The sequence below is a fragment of the Babylonia areolata genome, chromosome 12, assembly GCF_041734735.1.
Source record: "Babylonia areolata isolate BAREFJ2019XMU chromosome 12, ASM4173473v1, whole genome shotgun sequence".
Classification (NCBI taxonomy): Eukaryota; Metazoa; Mollusca; class Gastropoda; order Neogastropoda; family Buccinidae; genus Babylonia; species Babylonia areolata.
Genome location: NC_134887.1, coordinates 11,554,057 through 11,571,242, shown reverse-complemented (window position 1 = coordinate 11,571,242; position 17,186 = coordinate 11,554,057). Strand labels below are relative to the sequence as shown.

The 17,186-nt window shown below is 49.2% G+C and overlaps 1 protein-coding gene across 1 annotated transcript in view; it reads left to right on the top strand.

Moving 5' to 3' along the window:
* LOC143287832 (uncharacterized) overlaps positions 1-9,503 on the top strand; it is a 23,911-nt gene extending 14,408 nt beyond the window's left edge. Inside the window, exons 5-10 of the mRNA XM_076596071.1 lie at positions 2,192-2,365; positions 2,886-2,978; positions 3,607-3,720; positions 5,876-5,971; positions 8,155-8,351; positions 9,427-9,503. Of these exons, the coding sequence (XP_076452186.1) occupies positions 2,192-2,365; positions 2,886-2,978; positions 3,607-3,720; positions 5,876-5,971; positions 8,155-8,351; positions 9,427-9,496 (744 nt within the window). The 3' untranslated portion in view covers positions 9,497-9,503. The remainder of the gene's footprint in view (positions 1-2,191; positions 2,366-2,885; positions 2,979-3,606; positions 3,721-5,875; positions 5,972-8,154; positions 8,352-9,426) is intronic.
* Positions 9,504-17,186: the final 7,683 nt, after the last annotated feature.

Below are 17,186 nucleotides of genomic sequence, written 5' to 3'. Positions count from 1 at the left end.
AAGTTTTGATGTTACTTACCTGTGGTTGCTGTCTGCAAAATTAACTTCTTTTTTGGAGGAGCAGATAAGAGACATAGATTGACTGTACTGTAATTCATCATAGACTAAATGTTGTTCCGATATTGAGTGCATTTGTTTCAGGGACGTTATAGCACAGCATATCTTTTTTTTTTTTTTTTTACCTTGGCAAAGTCTTGCATACATGAGTGTGTGACAGTAGGAACATTGATGTTCATTCCAATTGCAAGGTCCAGAGACAGAGAAAGAACGGCGGCCAACAGTCAAGTGTTTGAATCTGGGTATGCATAAACAGGGTGGATCCGACACCGCTCGTAGTGAGCGAGACGGAGTGTAGAGGTGAAGGCAGCCGCAGAGATAGGAAGGGGCAGTTTTTGTGAATGCATCTATAACATAGAGTTAACTCATTCAGTATGGCCAGTCCTCTCTTCTCCTCTACACAGACCCCTCGGATGTCCAGTGGGTGTCTCAATGACCCAACCTTTAGCTTCCGTCGTCAGAATTGTGGTATTCTTTGTCAACATTCACCTCTTCAGTGTAAGAGCCTTCCGCTTGTAATATTTTGATGGTGGTAATTGGGGTGAAACGCTGTTAACGTCGTCTCTTTCGCCGTTCGTATGGAGAGAGTTAAATAACACAACTCCACATCTGCTGAGCTGATCGATGTCTGACCAGCAGAGTACCCAACGTGCTATGTCGTCGGGCCTTGACGGGAAACAAGAAGAAAATAAGTGAGATAAGATTCAAAAAGTAAATAGATGGATAAGTAATTAGATAAATGAATTTTTGATAAATGGAAAACAAAAAGGTTCGTAGTGAGCGAGACGGGAGTGTAGAGGTGAAGGCAGCCTCAGAGATTGGATTTTCCTCACTCCACTCACGTGTGAACGGGTACCCGACTGAAGCCAGGGAAGGTTAGAGCGGTGGAAGAGGAGGATTGTGACCCACCTTCCTATTTCTTTTTATCACTACAGATTTCTCTGTGTGAAATTCGGGCTGCTCTCCCCAGGGAGAGCGTGTCGCTACACTACAGCACCACCCCAATTTTTTTGTATTTTTTCCTGCATGCAGTTTTATTTGTTTTTCCTATCGATGTGGGTTTTTCTACAGAATTTTGCCAGGAACAACCCTTTTGTTGCCGTGGGTTCTTTTACGTGCGCTAGGTGCACGCTGCACACGGGACCTTGGTTTATCGTCTCATCTGAATGACTAGCGTCCAGACCACCACTCAAGGTCTAGTGGAGGGGGAGAAAATATCGGCGGCTGAACCGTGATTTGAACCAGCGCGCTCAGATTCTCTCGCTTCCTAGGCGGACGCGTTACCTCTAGGCCATCACTCCATGCTGAGCCCTAGACACAGTGGATATGAACTCACTGCCCTCATGGCTGTGCAAAATGCTGAGGGATCTTTAACATTCTCAACTACCGTAAAGTTAGGTCTATAAGCCGCGAGTTTTTCTCCCAGTTTCAACCTCTGGGGCTAATACAATGATACGGCTTATTTGAGGATTTTATTTTTTGTGTGTGTGTGGCACTAGCAGTATTTTCGCTTGCTTTTCTTTGTGTTGTTTCTGCTTGTGTTTATTTCATAATCTACAGTATTGACAGTTTTTCTGTAGTATTGGTATGTGTTCCGGTACCGCTAATAAGTGCAGCTTATAAGTCAGTGCGGCTTATGTATGTATGAAGTTCCTTTTTTTTTTCTTCAAAATTTAGTGGGTGCAGCATACATACCAGTGCACTCAATAGACAGAACTTGTGTTTGTATTTGTATTTCTTTTTATCACAACAGATTTCTCTGTGTGAAATTTGGGCTGTTCTCCCCAGGGAGAGTGTCACTACACTACAGCGCCACCCTTTTGTTTTTGTATTTTTTTCTGCGTGCAGTTTTGTTTGTTTTTCCTATTGATGTGGATTTTTCTACAGAATTTTGCCAGGAACAACCCTTTTGTTGCTGTGGGTTCTTTTACGTGTGCTAAGTGCATGCAGCACACGGGACCTCAGTTTATCGTCTCATCCGAATGACTAGCGTCCAGACTACCACTCAAGGTCTAGTGGAGGGGGAGAAAATATCGGCGGCTGAGCCGTGATTCGAACCAGTGCGCTCAGATTCTCTCGCTTCCTAGGCAGACGCGTTACCTCTAGGCCATCACTCCACTTTACGGTAACCAAGCCACCCTGTGTGGAACAGCTGGCCTCGGCCACCCAGAGCCAGCACCATGCGGAGGAGATGCTGGCCGTGGAGAAGGAGCGAGCGGCCTTGATGGAGAAGGATTGGGATCAGCTGAAGGAGGCCCGCGACCTGGCCGAGAAACGGGCCCAGCAGGGCCAGGATCGACTCCACCAGGTGAGGGATGCTGCTGGGTTTTTTTTTTGTTTGTTTGTTTTTTTGTTTTTTTGTTTTTGTAATGTTTCATACGAAAAAAACTTAGCTGTATGAAGAGCACAGGAACAGGAGTCATGATGGCTGCCGGAAAAAGAGGGCACTAGCCAGCGGGGGGACAAAGGGTAGGTTACCTACTTCCAGGAGGTTATTGGGCCGTAGTTGCTTTCGTTTTCTCCGCATAGGCGGATAGTAGTTTGCACAGGACAGGAATGTCAGACCCCTGCCTGAGTCTGCACTAGTTGGGTCACGGTAAGTATGTTATTTAAACGTAATTTTAGATAGAAAATTTCCTTTTTCTCCTCAAGTTATTTTGGGGGGCATTTTGTTATCGATTTTTCGATGATGATGATGGTAGTATGTTGGACTATGTGTGCATGTGCGTGCGTGTTTGACACTGTGAGTACCGTGTACCTCATGCGCGTGCGTGTGTTTGAAAACATCTGGAGAGTGAAATCCTTTTGGATATGCCATGTGCTAACAGGAGCAGGACAGCTGGTACCAGAGGGAGCAGGAGCTGGTGCACAAGATCGACCAGGTCAAGGAGGCCAACCTCAAGGTCATGCAGATGGAGAGGGTGAGTGGGGGAGGGGGGTGGGGTGGTAGACGTGTGGGGGATGTGTGGGGGTGAGGATGGTTTGGTTTGTGGGAGCGGGGTTGTGTTGTGTTGTGTTGTTTGTGTTCGTTCTTTAGTTTAACGTCTTTTCACTGTAAGTGATATTAGACGATGTTGTTTGTGTGTGTGTGTGTGTGTGTGTGTGTGTGTGTGTGCATGGGGTGTTTTGTGTTGTGTGTGTGATGGGAAGGGGTGGGGGTGTGGGAGGGGGTTGTGGTTTGTGTAGGGGGTGTGTTGTGTTGTTTGTAGGTGTGTTGTGTTGCGTTGTGTTGTGTTTGTTGTATGTGTGTGTGTGTTGTGTGTAGGGTGTGTGTTGTAATGTGGAAAGGGTGTGTGTTGTGTTTTTTTTGTGGGTGTGTTGTTTGTAGGGAGTGTGTTGTGTTGTGTGTATGTGTGTGTGTTGTGTGTAGGGAGTGTGTTGTGTTATGTGTAGGGAGTGTGTGTTTGTGTGTGTGTGTGTTTGTGTTAAAGGGTGTGCCATGTATGTCTTAACTATGGAATCACTTTCGTGCATGTGTGTGTAACGTGTTTGCATTGAATGAGAACCTTTCTCCTTCATGGCGTGTCATGGTGGCGTGTGACGGGACAGGTCAAGCTGGAGGAGCAGACGAGGAAGGTGGAGGAGATGGAGGAGAGGGTTCACACGGCGGGCACAGAGGTCAAGAGGTTGGAGATGGACCTGGACTCGGCCATCAGGGAAAAGGTCAGGGGTCGGACAGGGGTGGAGGGGGGGGGGAGGGGGAAGGGGGCGTGGCGGAGCTGCCGTGTTGTTTTGTGTTGTGTTTGTTTTGTGTTGTGTTGTAGTGTGATGTATTGTGTTGTGTTGTAGTAGGATGTAAAGTGTTGTGTTGTATTGAATTGTTGTGTAGTATGTGTACTGTACTGTGTTGTATTGTAGTGTGTTTGCATTGTGTTATCGGCCGTAGCTACTTTCGTTTTTCTCCGCCATAGGAGGGTAGTAATTTTGCACAGGACACTCCTCCTCCTCCTCCTTTGTTCGTGGGCTGCAGCTCCTACGTTCACTCGTATATACACGAGTGAGCTTTTACGTGTGTGACTGTTTTTACCCCGCCATCTAGGCAGCCATACTCCGCTTTCGGGGGTGTGCATGCTGGGTATGTACTTGTTTCCATAACCCACCGAACGCTGACATGGATTACAGGATCTTTAACGTGCGTATTTGATCTTTTGCTTGCGTATACACACGAAGGGGGTTCAGGCACTAGCAGGTCTGCACATATGTTGACCTGAGAGATGGGAAAAATCTCCACCCTTTACCCACCAGGCGCCGTCACCGTGATTCGAACCCGGGACCCTCAGATTGAAAGTCCAATGCTTTAATCATTCGGCTATTGCGCCCGTCAAGAACAGGACAGGAATGTCAGACCCCCTGCCGGAGTCTGCACTAGCGGGTCATGGTTAAGTATGTTACTTTAAAACGTATATTTTAGGAAGAAAATTTCCTTTTGTGTCGTATTGATTGTATTGAATTGTATGGTATTGTACCATATTGAATTGTATGGTATGGCATAGTACAGTATTGTATGATATTGTGATGCAGTGGAGTGCCGTGCAGTGCAGTGCAGCTTATTGAAGTGAAGTAAAGTATGGTGTGTTGTATTGTACTGCATTGCACTGTAAATTTATTGTAAGGTGAGTGGGCTGTATGGTCAGTGATTTCCCCCCCCCCACTGTGATGAGATTTCATAGCCTGAGTCTTTTGTGAAGGACTGTGACTCGAAAACTCAAGAGGCAAGATTGCACCAGCTCTTAGGGCTGACCTTGTGTGTTTTTGTTGTGTGTGTGTGTTGTGCGTATGTGTGTGTGTGTGTGTGTGTCCCCGTGCATGTCTTTGTGTGGTTGTGTTTATGTGTGTGGTTGTGTTGTGCATGTGTGTGTGTGTGTGTGTCTGTGTGTGTGTGTAAATGAAGTGGACAAAGTTTCCTCATCGAAACGTAAAAGAACAACATTTTCCAACATTATGTTTGCACCAACCAAGAAAGAACAAACAAACAAACAAAAAAACAACGACAACTAACAACCAAGAAGATGGAACAACAAAGACAGCTGTGTTAACGAAGAACAACAGTATCCCAAAATTCTGTTTCACCAATCCCACCCCCACACCCACACCCACACCCACCCTCACCCCCAATCCACCCCCGAAACACACACACACACACACACACACAAAAAACCCCACAACAACCAAGAAGAAGAACAAGGAATACAGCTGTCGATGGTTCACTGGGGCTGTGACGGACAAACCCAGGTGTGGCTGCGTATGGAGGGGAGTGGGAGGGGGGGTGTGTGACTTTGAAATGAGCAGCGTGGAAGTGATTATGCCACTGTGGAGCGATGGCCTAGAGGTAACGCGTCCGCCTAGGAAGCGAGAGAATCGGAGGGCGCTGGTTCGAATCACGGCTCAGCCGCCGATATTTTCTCCCCCCCCCTCCACTAGACCTTGAGTGGTGGTCTGGACGCTAGTCATTCGGATGAGACGATAAACCGAGGTCCCGTGTGCTAGCATGCACTTAGCGCACGTAAAAGAACCCACGGCAGCGAAAGGGTTGTTCCTGGCAAAATTCTGTAGAAAGATCCACTTCGACAGGAAAAACAAATAAAACTGCACGCAGGAAAAAATACAAAAAAAATGGGGTGGCGCTGTAGTGTAGCGACGCGCTCTCCCTGGGGGAGAGCAGCCCTGAATTTCACACAGAGAAATCTGTTGTGATAAAAAGGAATACAAAATACAAATACAAACGGTGCAGATGACAGGGCAGCCAAAAAAAAAAAAAAAAAGGAAGACAGCCGTGTTGATAACGGCCGGTGCCGGTGCCGGTGCTTTGTTGTTGCAGGAGAGCCTGAAGGTGGAGATGGCGCTGATGGAGGCCAAGTTTGAGAGTGCCCAGCGCTCTCTGCAGGCTGACCTGCAGGCCACCATGGAGAAGGAGGTCAGTGTGGGGGCGTGGGTGGGGGTGGGAGGGGGTGGAGGAGCGAAGTGGGGTGGGGGGTGGGGTGTGGGGGGGCAAGTTGTATGGCTGGGGGGGTGGGTGGGGGTGGAGGAGGGAAAGGTGGGGGGGCGGAGGAGTTGTATAGCTGGGGGGTGGGTGGGGGGGTGGTGTTTGTGTTTGTGTGTGTGTGTGTGCTTGAGTATGTGTGTGGGAATGAAAAGCAATAACAGAAAGAAGGAAAAAAAAAAAAAGAGGAAAAAAGTAAAACTGCTAGCGGCACACTAGCCTTGCCTGCTGTACACCTGCTCACCTGGATTCCTGCACACCTTAACACCTGCTCAGCTGTACACCTGCACACATTTAGTCTTACACACCTGTACACCTGCTCACTTACACACCTGTACACCTACACACCTGTACACCAACACACCTGTACACCTGCTCACTTACACACCTGTACACCTACACACCTGTACACCAACACACCTGTACACCAGCACACCTGTACACCAACAAACCTGTACACCTGCTCACTTACACACCTGTACACCTACACACCTGTACACCTGCTCACTTACACACCTGTACACCTACACACCTGTACACCAACACACCTGTACACCAGCACACCTGTACACCAACAAACCTGTACACCTGCTCACTTACACACCTGTACACCAACACACCTGTACACCAACACACCTGTACACCAACACACCTGTACACCTGCTCACTTACACACCTGTACACCTACACACCTGTACACCAACACACCTGTACACCAGCACACCTGTACACCAACACACCTGTACACCAACACACCTGTACACCAACACACCTGTACACCAACACACCTGTACACCTGCTCAACTACACACCTGTACACCAGCACACCTGTACACCAACACACCTGTACACCTGCTCAACTACACACCTGTACACCAACACACCTGTACACCTAAACACCTTGTACACCAACACACAACGCACACCTGCTCACATACACACACTTTGTACATGTGCGCATCTTGACTCCTGCTAACCGGTACACCTTTGCACGTGTACACCTGCACACCACTGCACACCCTTTACACCTGCACACCCTGTACACACCCACACACCTATGCACCGGCCCACACGCGTGCGCGGCAGTACACCTGCCCCACCTTGCCAACACCTTGTCCATGTTCTAAATATATTTCTGTTTAATAATTACGATGTAATAATTAATTGCAATGTTTTTAAAAGCGAATATGTGAAATGCTTTTATTTGAGAACATATGTTTATTACTCTTGTTTAATCAAGTTATCCGCATGTGGGGGGTGGGGGTGCGGGTGTGTGCTGATTATCTGGTTGTGGTTTTCCGCAATTCATCTTTATTCTTATCTTATCTGTCTATTATAATCAATGTGCAGTATAGTAGGCTATGTTTATAATTATATTCAAATAATGTTTCTTAATTCTTTCTGTTTTTACATTAAGAATACTAGTTATTACCTGCAGTGTGTGGATGTATGTATGAAACGATGTATGTGATATTTTTTACATTTGTACCTTCGTAATATTCGTAAACGCTGTTGTTGACTTTTACAGTTATGGTCCCCGTGTTGTTTACTTGTCTATGTTGTGATAATTGAGACTTGGACCCTGACTGCAGACATCGAGAGAAGAATCCAAGCTGTCGAGATGAGATGCTTTCGTAGACTACTTGGCATCTCCTACAGAGACCACATCACTAACACGGAAGTGAAGAACAGAATCCAGCAAAGTATTGGACCCTACGAAGACCTTCTGTCCATAGTGAAAAAACGCAAACTTAGATGGTATGGACACATCTCCCGATCATCTGGTCTTGCCAAAACGTTCCTGCAAGGCACCGTACAAGGAGGCAGAAGGAGAGGACGGCAGAAGAAGAGATGGGAAGACAACATCCGGGGGTGGACAGGCTTGACGCTCGGTGACGCCCTGGGGAAATCAGAAAACCGTGAAGAGTGGAGAGGAGTGGTGGCCAGGTCAGCAGCGGTGCCCCAACGGTCTGAACCCAGACTACGGGAGAGGTGAAGGTGAGGTGAAGGTGAATGCACCTGAGCAAATTTCTCCAGTTGGAGACAATAAAGTTATTCTTATCTTAACTTATCTTATCTTGCCCACACCTTGCCCCCCTCACCTTGCGTGCCGGCAGATGACGGAGCAGGTGAGCCGGGTGCAGGGCCAGATGCGGCAGGAGCAGGAGCAGCAGGCGGAGCGGCACCGGCAGCTGGTGGGGGAGCTGCACCAGCGGCACCAGCGGGACCTGGAGGCCCAGATCGCGGCCCTGCGCCAGGACCTGGCCCACCGGGAGGAGCTCCTCGCCCGGGAGCTGGCCGACATGGAGAGCAGGTCAGGGAGAGAGTTTGTTGGATGGTGTGTGTGGGTGTGTGTGTTGGGGGGGGGTTGGGGGGGGGAGTTGGGGGGGGGGGAGGGGGGTAGGTGAGGGAGGTGGGGATTGGGGGAGGGGGGGGGGGTGGGAGGGAGAGAGGGTTAGGTTAGGTTAGTGGGGGGGGGGGGGTAGGGTATGTGGGAGAGAGTGTTGGGAGGGAGGGAGGTAGAGAGGAGGAGTGAGAGTGTAGGGAGGGGGGGTGGTGGGTTGGGTGGGGGAGCGGGGGGAGGGTGAATCTCATTCAGCACCTGCCCCCTGGTGAGGGTGAGGGGAGAGATATGAGGGGAAGGGTGGAGGGGAGAGAGGGGGGGGAGGGAGGGGGGGGAGGGAGAGAGGGTGGAGGGGAGAGAGGGAGGATAGGGGAAGGAGAGAGGCAGGAGAGAGATTGTCTGTTCTTCTGTCTTTCTCATTTCATCTTTTCTTCTTTACTCCCCCCCCACCCCCCCCCCCCTCCCCCCACTCTCTTTTCCTCTCCTCTGATATGAATGTTCTCTATTTATTCTTGTGCATTTCTTTTTCTTCTTTTTTTTTCTTTTTTCTTTTTTTCTTTTGTACCCCTGGGCCAGGTGGGAAAAAAAAAGCATTCTTGCCATTATGCTTATCTCAATACCCTGGAAAAATAAAATTTTGTTTGTTCGTTTGTTCATTCGTTCTCCCTCTCTCCCTCTCTCTTTCTCTCTCTCTCTCTTTCTCTCTCTCTCCCCTCTCTCTCTCTCCACCTCGCTCTGCCTTTCTCTCCCCTCTCTCTTTCTCCCGTTCCGCCCCCCCCTCTCTCTCTCTCTCTCTCTCTCTCCCCTCCCTCTCCACCTCTCTCTTCTTCTCTCCCTCTCTCTCTGCCTCCCCCCCCACCTCCCACTCACCCCCTCCCCCCTGCTCTCTTTCTCCCTCTCTCTCTCTCCACCGCTCTCTTTTTCTCTTCCTCTCCCCGCCTCTCTCTGCCCCCCCCCCCCCCCCCCCCCCCAGTCTCCCTCTCTTCCCCCTCCCTCTCTCTGTCTCTCTCTCTCTCACACACAGGCGTGACGATTCTCATTTCAGAGTGAATGAATACCGGCAGGAGAACTCTGCCTTGAAGCAAGCCAAGCAGAAACTGGAATCTCAGAGGTGAGATTGTGTTGGTGTGGTGAGTCTCCCAGGTGAGATTGTGTTGGTGTGTGGTGAATCTCAGAGGTGAGATTGTGTTGGTGTGGTGAATCTCTCTCCGAGGTGAGATTGTGTTGGTGTGTGGTGAATCTCCGAGGTGAGATTGTGTTGGTGTGGTGAGTCTCCCAGGTGAGATTGTGTTGGTGTGGTGAGTCTCCCGAGGTGAGATTGTGTTGGTGTGGTGAGTCTCCCAGGTGAGATTGTGTTGGTGTGGTGAGTCTCCGAGGTGAAATTGTGTTGGTGTGTGGTGAGTCTCAGAGGGGAGATTGTGTTGGTGTGGTGAGTCTCCCAGGTGAGATTGTGCTGGTGTGGTGAGTCTCTGAGGTGAGATTGTGTTGGTGTGGTGAGTCTCCCGAGGTGAGATTGTGTTGGTGTGGTGAGTCTCCCAGGTGAGATTGTGTTGGTGTGTGGTGAATCTCAGAGGTGAGATTGTGTTGGTGTGGTGAGTCTCAGAGGTGAGATTGTGCTGGTGTGGTGAGTCTCCGAGGTGAGATTGTGTTGGTGTGGTGAGTCTCCGAGGTGAGATTGTGCTGGTGTGGTGAGTCTCAGAGGTGAGATTGTGTTGGTGTGGTGAGTCTCCGAGGTGAGATTGTGCTGGTGTGTGGTGAATCTCCGAGGTGATATTGTGCTGGTGTGTGAGTCTCCACGGTGAGATTGTGCTGGTGTGGTGAGTCTCAGAGGTGAGATTGTGTTGGTGTGGTGAATCTCAGAGGTGAGATTGTGTTGGTGTGGTGAGTCTCAGAAGTGAGATTGTGTTGGTGTGGTGAGTCTCCGAGGTGAGATTGTGCTGGTGTGGTGAGTCTCAGAGGTGAGATTGTGTTGGTGTGGTGAGTCTCTCTCCGAGGTGAGATTGTGTTGGTGTGGTGAGTCTCGGAGGTGAGATTGTGTTGGTGTGGTGAATCTCAGAGGCGAGATTGTGTTGGTGTGGTGAGTCTCAGATGTGAGATTGTGCTGGTGTGGTAAGAAGTGAGATTGTGTTGGTGTGGTTAGAAGTGAGATTGTGTTGGTGTGGTGAGAAGTGAGATTGTGTGGGTGTGGTGAGTCTCAGAGGTGAGATTGTGCTGGTGTGGTGAGAAGTGAGATTGTGCTGGTGTGGTGAGAAGTGAGATTGTGTGGGTGTGGTGAGAAGTGAGATTGTGTGGGTGTGGTGAGTCTCAGAGGTGAGATTGTGCTGGTGTGGTGAGAGGTGAGATTGTGCTGGTGTGGTGAGAAGTGAGATTGTGTTGGTGTGGTGAGTCTCAGAGGTGAGATTGTGTTGGTGTGGTGAGTCTCAGAGGTGAGATTGTGTTGGTGTGGTGAGTCTCCGAGGTGAGATTGTGTTGGTGTGGTGAGTCTCTGAGGTGAGATTGTGCTGGTGTGGTGAGAGGTGAGATTGTGTTGGTGTGGTGAGTCTCTGAGGTGAGATTGTGCTGGTGTGGTGAGAGGTGAGATTGTGTTGGTGTGGTGAGTCTCAGAGGGGAGATTGTGTTGGTGTGGTGAATCTCAGAGGCGAGATTGTGTTGGTGTGGTGAGTCTCAGAGGCGAGATTGTGTTGGTGTGGTGAATCTCAGAGGCGAGATTGTGTTGGTGTGGTGAGTCTCAGAGGTGAGATTGTGTTGGTGTGGTGAGTCTCATAGGTGAGATTGTGTTGGTGTGGTGAGTCTCAGAGGTGAGATTGTGTTGGTGTGGTGAATCTCAGAGGTGAGATTGTGTTGGTGTGGTGAGTCTCAGAGGCGAGATTGTGCTGGTGTGGTGAGTCTCGGAGGTGAGATTGTGTTGGTGTGGTGAGTCTCGGAGGTGAGATTGTGTTGGTGTGGTGAGTCTCAGAGGTGAGATTGTGTTGGTGTGGTGAGTCTCAGAGGTGAGATTGTGCTGGTGTGGTGAGTCTCCGAGGTGAGATTGTGTTGGTGTGGTGAGTCTCGGAGGTGAGATTGTGCTGGATTGGTGAGTCTCCGAGGTGAGATAGTGCTGGTGTGGTGAGTCTCCGAGGTGAGATTGTGTTGGTGTGTGGTGAGTCTCTGAGGTGAGATTGTGCTGGTGTGGTGAGTCTCCGAGGTGAGATTGTGCTGGTGTGGTGAGTCTCAGAGGTGAGATTGTGTTGGTGTGGTGAGTCTCAGAGGTGAGATTGTGTTGGTGTGGTGAGTCTCAGAGGCGAGATTGTGTTGGTGTGGTGAGTCTCCGAGGTGAGATTGTGCTGGTGTGGTGAGTCTCCGAGGTGAGATTGTGTTGGTGTGGTGAGTCTCAGAGGTGAGATTGTGTTGGTGTGGTGAGTCTCAGAGGGGAGATTGTGTTGGTGTGGTGAATCTCAGAGGGGAGATCATGTTTGTGCTGTGGGACGTGAGGTTGTGGTGTCAGATGTCACAGTCGCCGTTTTGGGCTCAGCTGTGAAAAAAATATTTTGAGAGGGGCTGCTTGTGCAGTGTATTGTATTGTATTGTATTGTATTGTATTGCGTTTTGCATTGTCTTGATAATGATAAATAATAATTTATTGTACTTTTCCCTTTTCCCCTCAGCAGTAAGTTCAATTGTGGCAGGTCCACTTCCTTTGCGTTAGCTGTGCTTGACTATGTATGTATACATGTGTATGTGTACGTAACTACATGCACGTAATATATGAATGTGTACTGTGTGTGCGTGCGTTTATGTAAGTTTGTGCCTGCCTATGTGTGCGTATGTGTTAGGGTAGCTGTTAGATACACATGTATTGTTAAAATGTATGCAGTGTGTGTGTGTGTGTGTGTGTGTGTGTGTGTGTAGTATGTGTATGTAACATAGTTGTAATGTTTCATGTTAACAAAAGCGTTTTTGTAAAGCACCTAGAGCACATTTCTGGATAGTGTGCTATAAAAATATCCATTATTATTATTATTATTGTTATTATTATTATGGTGCAGACGCCCCATTTGATGGGCTCTTTGCACCTCACATGAGACAGTGCATTGTACCACAGTGCATACACAACAGTGGTGGTGGGTGTGTCCATCGAGATCGATGATGACCATCGTTGTCATCCAGATGGGGGATGGGGGGAGGGTGGTGGTGGGGTGGGGGGAAGGATGCTCATGAATCTATCTGTGAGTGCGCAGATGGCTGAATAGTCCAATCTGCGCACGAAATGTTCGCTGACAGTTGGGGCAGACAAAGACAGGCATATCATTGTCAGGGAGCTTGTTTGCCCGTGACTTTCTGGCCTGCCTCTTCTCAGCAGCTGCAGCAGTCCTGTTGGCCTCGCACAACCTGGCGCCTTTGTGCACAGCAGCGCGCCATTTGTCACGGTCCACTGCAGATTCCTCCCAGGAGTCAGGGTTGATATCAAACGCTTTCAGAGAGACTTTCAGAGTATCTCTGAAGCGCTTCTTCTGACCTCCGTGTGATCTCTTCCCTTGTTGCAGCTCGCCATAGAAGAGCCTTTTGGGCAGCCGATGGTCTGGCATGCGCGCCACGTGTCCAGCCCAGCGAAGCTGGGACTGCATCAGGATGGTGAAGATGCTGGGAAGGGTGGCTTTTGCGAGCACCTCTGTGTCAGGGGTCTTGTCTTGCCACTTGATGGATGTTCAGTAGCTTCCTGAGGCATGTTGTGTGGAAGTGGTTCAGCTTCTTGGCATGTCGTTGGTACACTGTCCAAGTTTCGCAGGCGTACAGTAGTGTGGGGAGAACTACTGCTCTGTAGACCTTTAGCTTGGTCTCAAGACTAATGCCTCTTCTGTTCCAGACATTTGCATTGAGTCTACCAAAAGCTGCGCTTGCTCTTGCAATCCTGACGTTCACTTCATCGTCGATTGTCACATTTCGTGACAGTGTGCTGCCAAGGTATGTGAACCGCTCCACCGCACTGAGTCTCTGACCGTTGATTGTGATGTTGGGCTCAACATAGGGTTTCCCTGGGGCTGCTCGTGATGTACAGAGCTGCGTTTCTATCCGTTGTGTCTGAAATGTCTGTAAGCAGCTCGTCATTCTTAGGTATTGTCTGCCTTCGTTGTCATGCTGCGATTGAGACTTTGATGGACACACCCGCGCTGTCTCACGTGAGTTAGCTAGTGTCAGCTTCGATCCGCAAGTGTTAGGTTGATTACGTTTGGCAGGCCCCCTTCCCCATGGAGCACACTCGTCTAGGCGAATGTCTCTCTAACGAGTCTGATGGATGTAGTTCTCCTATGCTCTACTCGCTCATCGCTCTGCTATAGTGTCAGTCCCTTGCTCTGTGTAGAGAGTCCCGTCCCACTCTGCTAGACCAGTGCTTGTAAACGAGCACTCTTCGATCGACGAGCTGGTCTCCACTGGCAATAGCTTGTAGAGCCGCATCTATCGCCAGCAGCCGCCATCGCTCCACGTCTAGAGTCTACGAGCCTAATCTCTAGATAAGCCCATGGTACGCAAGTACGAACTATGAAGGCCAAGCTGCATGAATCAGCAGTTGAGCCAGGAGACAGCAGCCTGAGTCCACTTCCACAATAGACTACTATTGGAACTCCGTGCTATCGCACTAGGCACATAGGCAGTAGCCATGTATGTAGGTCCTCACAGTGTACAGTGACTGACAACTTCCGACGCCTGAAATGCACTCATCATGTGTACAATTCGCAAGATCCGTGATCACAGGAGAACTAAGAATTATCCGCAGCAGTGCATCGCCCATCACTCTGGCACAGTAAGAGGCTGTCCACCTCGAAATACGTTACTAGTATCTCGCATGCAGTGGCTTGCCCGTCGATCCACGAGGCTCTAGTCTCCGAGAGAAAAACCTGCGACTCGCATGCCAGGATGGAGAGTGCAGCACTCGCGGCAGCTCTATTCGTGAATGGACCTGGAATTGTACTGCGTTGTCGTCACTGCGCAAGGCTCTCGTCGAGGAGTGACGCGCAGCGAACTCTCTCAGCTGTCTAGATAGAATGTTACCCGCGTCTGAGCGTGATCTAGCAAATCACCTACTGATGGAACTGGCCTCTAGAGACACACTCTATACTGTTCGCTCGCTGTATCGAGATGTGATGCTGTGAGGGTGCAGGTACCTGTTCAAGAAGAGGATCTGATGAACTGTTAAGTTCGTGCTGCCGTTAGCGTCATGGTAGCACGACGCGAGAGACACCGATGCTCGAGCCCGACCAATGGTGGTAATTCAGTATCTCGGACTATGCTGGTTCCCCGTGTTGCGTTGTATGGTAGCAAGGTTTGTGAGAGGTCTAGGAGTCCTGCATCTGATGCGATGCTAGATCACTCGTGTGTGCAGATGTTCCTGCTTCTCTCTAGCACAGTGCAGTGTTGAGTGAACAGCTGAGTAGACAGGGTTCTACGTACTGTCAGCGCAACTGGTGTGCCGTGTCGAGTCCTTGTACTGTACTCGCTACTGCCTGCGACTTCTTCATGCTGCTCGTCTGGAGCCAGCTGTGTTTGATCGATCAGGTCTGTTGATATGCAGACGAGGATATTGCTCTCGTGTTCGTGTCTGTCCCTTGTGGTCAGATAAGTAAAAGCTCGCTGTTGCGCGCTCCTTCTGCGTTGCACGGGCGAAATTCGTCAGACGCCTAGGTCTCTGTGCGCACAGTTCAGCTCGGTGTAGCAGTGGATCTGAGGGTTCGGAGTGCATTTGAGTAGGAGGAGGGGTGTGATGCTGGGATTCTCATATGGAGTCTGACTCGTTTACTGATATGGCTAAAGAACTATAGTCCAGTCCGTTGTTCAGTACGTGAGTACACGCAATGTGCATCTGACCACTATAGTCTGAAGTGTAACGAAGACAGACTGTCCATTCTTCCCTAGTCTCGTCATAGCCAGATGTCATGCGTCCTCAGAGTGATCGATACGTACTCCTGAGTGTGAACTAAGCAAACCCCCCCCAACCGCCAACAATCCGTAGTGTATGAGATATGGGTCCAAAAGGACACGCTTTGAGAGCTCTTGGCTGATCTCTAATGGATAACAACATAGAACGTCTATTCCATCTGTCCCTACGCGTGGAATACCATGCACGCTCGCAGCAATCCTTGCTTGATGCTTCTGCAGATGCAGTCGAGTAGTACACTCAGCAGCTAGCCTAAGAATCTGAGAACGTAAACTCTCGACATAATAGGTGTTATTATTCTGTGAACTGTACTGACTAGCGAATGTGTCTTTGTATGTAAAAAATGTACTCTTTAAAAGTCTCTCATTGCATGTAGCGCAAGTAAGACTTTTAGGACGAAGAATAAGGCAGAGGTCGCCGTGTACGGATGAGGCACGGACAGACGGAACGTTTTCATCGCCGAGACGAAGCAGATCATACTTAGCATATTCTTCATTAGACATTTATGCCGTCCTTTCACATGACCTACGCACACACAGGAGTTACTTTAAGTGCTATAGTACTCGGAGAGCATAGGAGAATATCCATCACGCGCGTACTACACCATCGCTCAAGACATGCTATGTATAAGACCGAGTCAGTCATTTCTACCGCACGGACTTGAAGCGCTCCAGCACAAGCGTGCAAGACATCTCATGGTAGTCCGAGAGGCAAAACGTGTTGCAGTCCAGAATGGATCGATGTCCTTCCAGAATACAGTCAAAAGACGATTCTTAATTATTCAGAAATTATTTTCAGTACTATCATCATGAGTTCTATCACTAGAGAGCCGATATGTATCCTTCTGTCCTTGGTTTTTTCTTTATTACACCTACCCCCCCCTCCCCCCCGACCCATTCTTTACAAACCCTACCATAGATGTGTTAACAACGATAATGTCCACCCCTAATTTGTGTCTATAAAGCCCAATCTATATGTTCAATAGATATACCCACCCCTCCCACCCTCTTTCCTTATCACATTTGTATGTCGTGCCTTGAGTTGAGGTCTAGTACGATTCCATTCTTCATGCGTCACGCACTGAGAAGAGCCTCGATCTGGATGCCATGTTGTGTGTGAGATACTATCATTAACACTCATCCTCACAGAACCACCTCTTCGCTCAAGCGGAGACGCACGCGACAATGCCGCTCAGAGTTGTTACTACAGTATATCTTTTGCTATCACGGCACACTTACATCGTCGACCAACTGTGTCAGCATAGTCGTAATAAGAGAGAGCCTCACATGGCTTATGACTTGCCCGGGACATGCAGGTGTTAGACGGGCATGAACGTGAACTCTGTAGACGTGCTGGTACAGAAGGCTTAGGCAGAAAGGACTTTGACGGCTATGCACGTCGCAATCGAGCAAGTGTCACTAGCATGCTAGGCAATCGTGAACAGTCAGCGCTCATGATGTCTCTCTCGTGAAAAGGCAATACTTAGTAAAGAAGAGAGTGTTAAGTAGGCCATCAACTCACATCGATGCCTTCAAATGCACTCCATATCCCATGAGAAGGCGTAGATCGAGAAGCCAGAGACTCTAGCTACTTGCTACGCAGTCCATCATAGAATATAGTGAAATGAGCTTAGAGCGGCTGAGGCTGTTGCTAAAGTGCTCAAGATGCTATGAGAACAGGATCGTGACAGTCGATCTTCCAAGATAACGCACATCTGTTCGGCACGTCTTCATTCAGATCATATAGGCGAACTCGTAGTTTCTGTTGTTGCGGCTTCCAAGCACAAGTGTGGCTCGCACTGACAATGCGCAACTGACACTAGTGAGGTCGCTCGCCAATGTTTGCACTCTAGGCATCAGCAGCAGTCTGATGTGCCCAGTCGTCGTCTTTGCGGC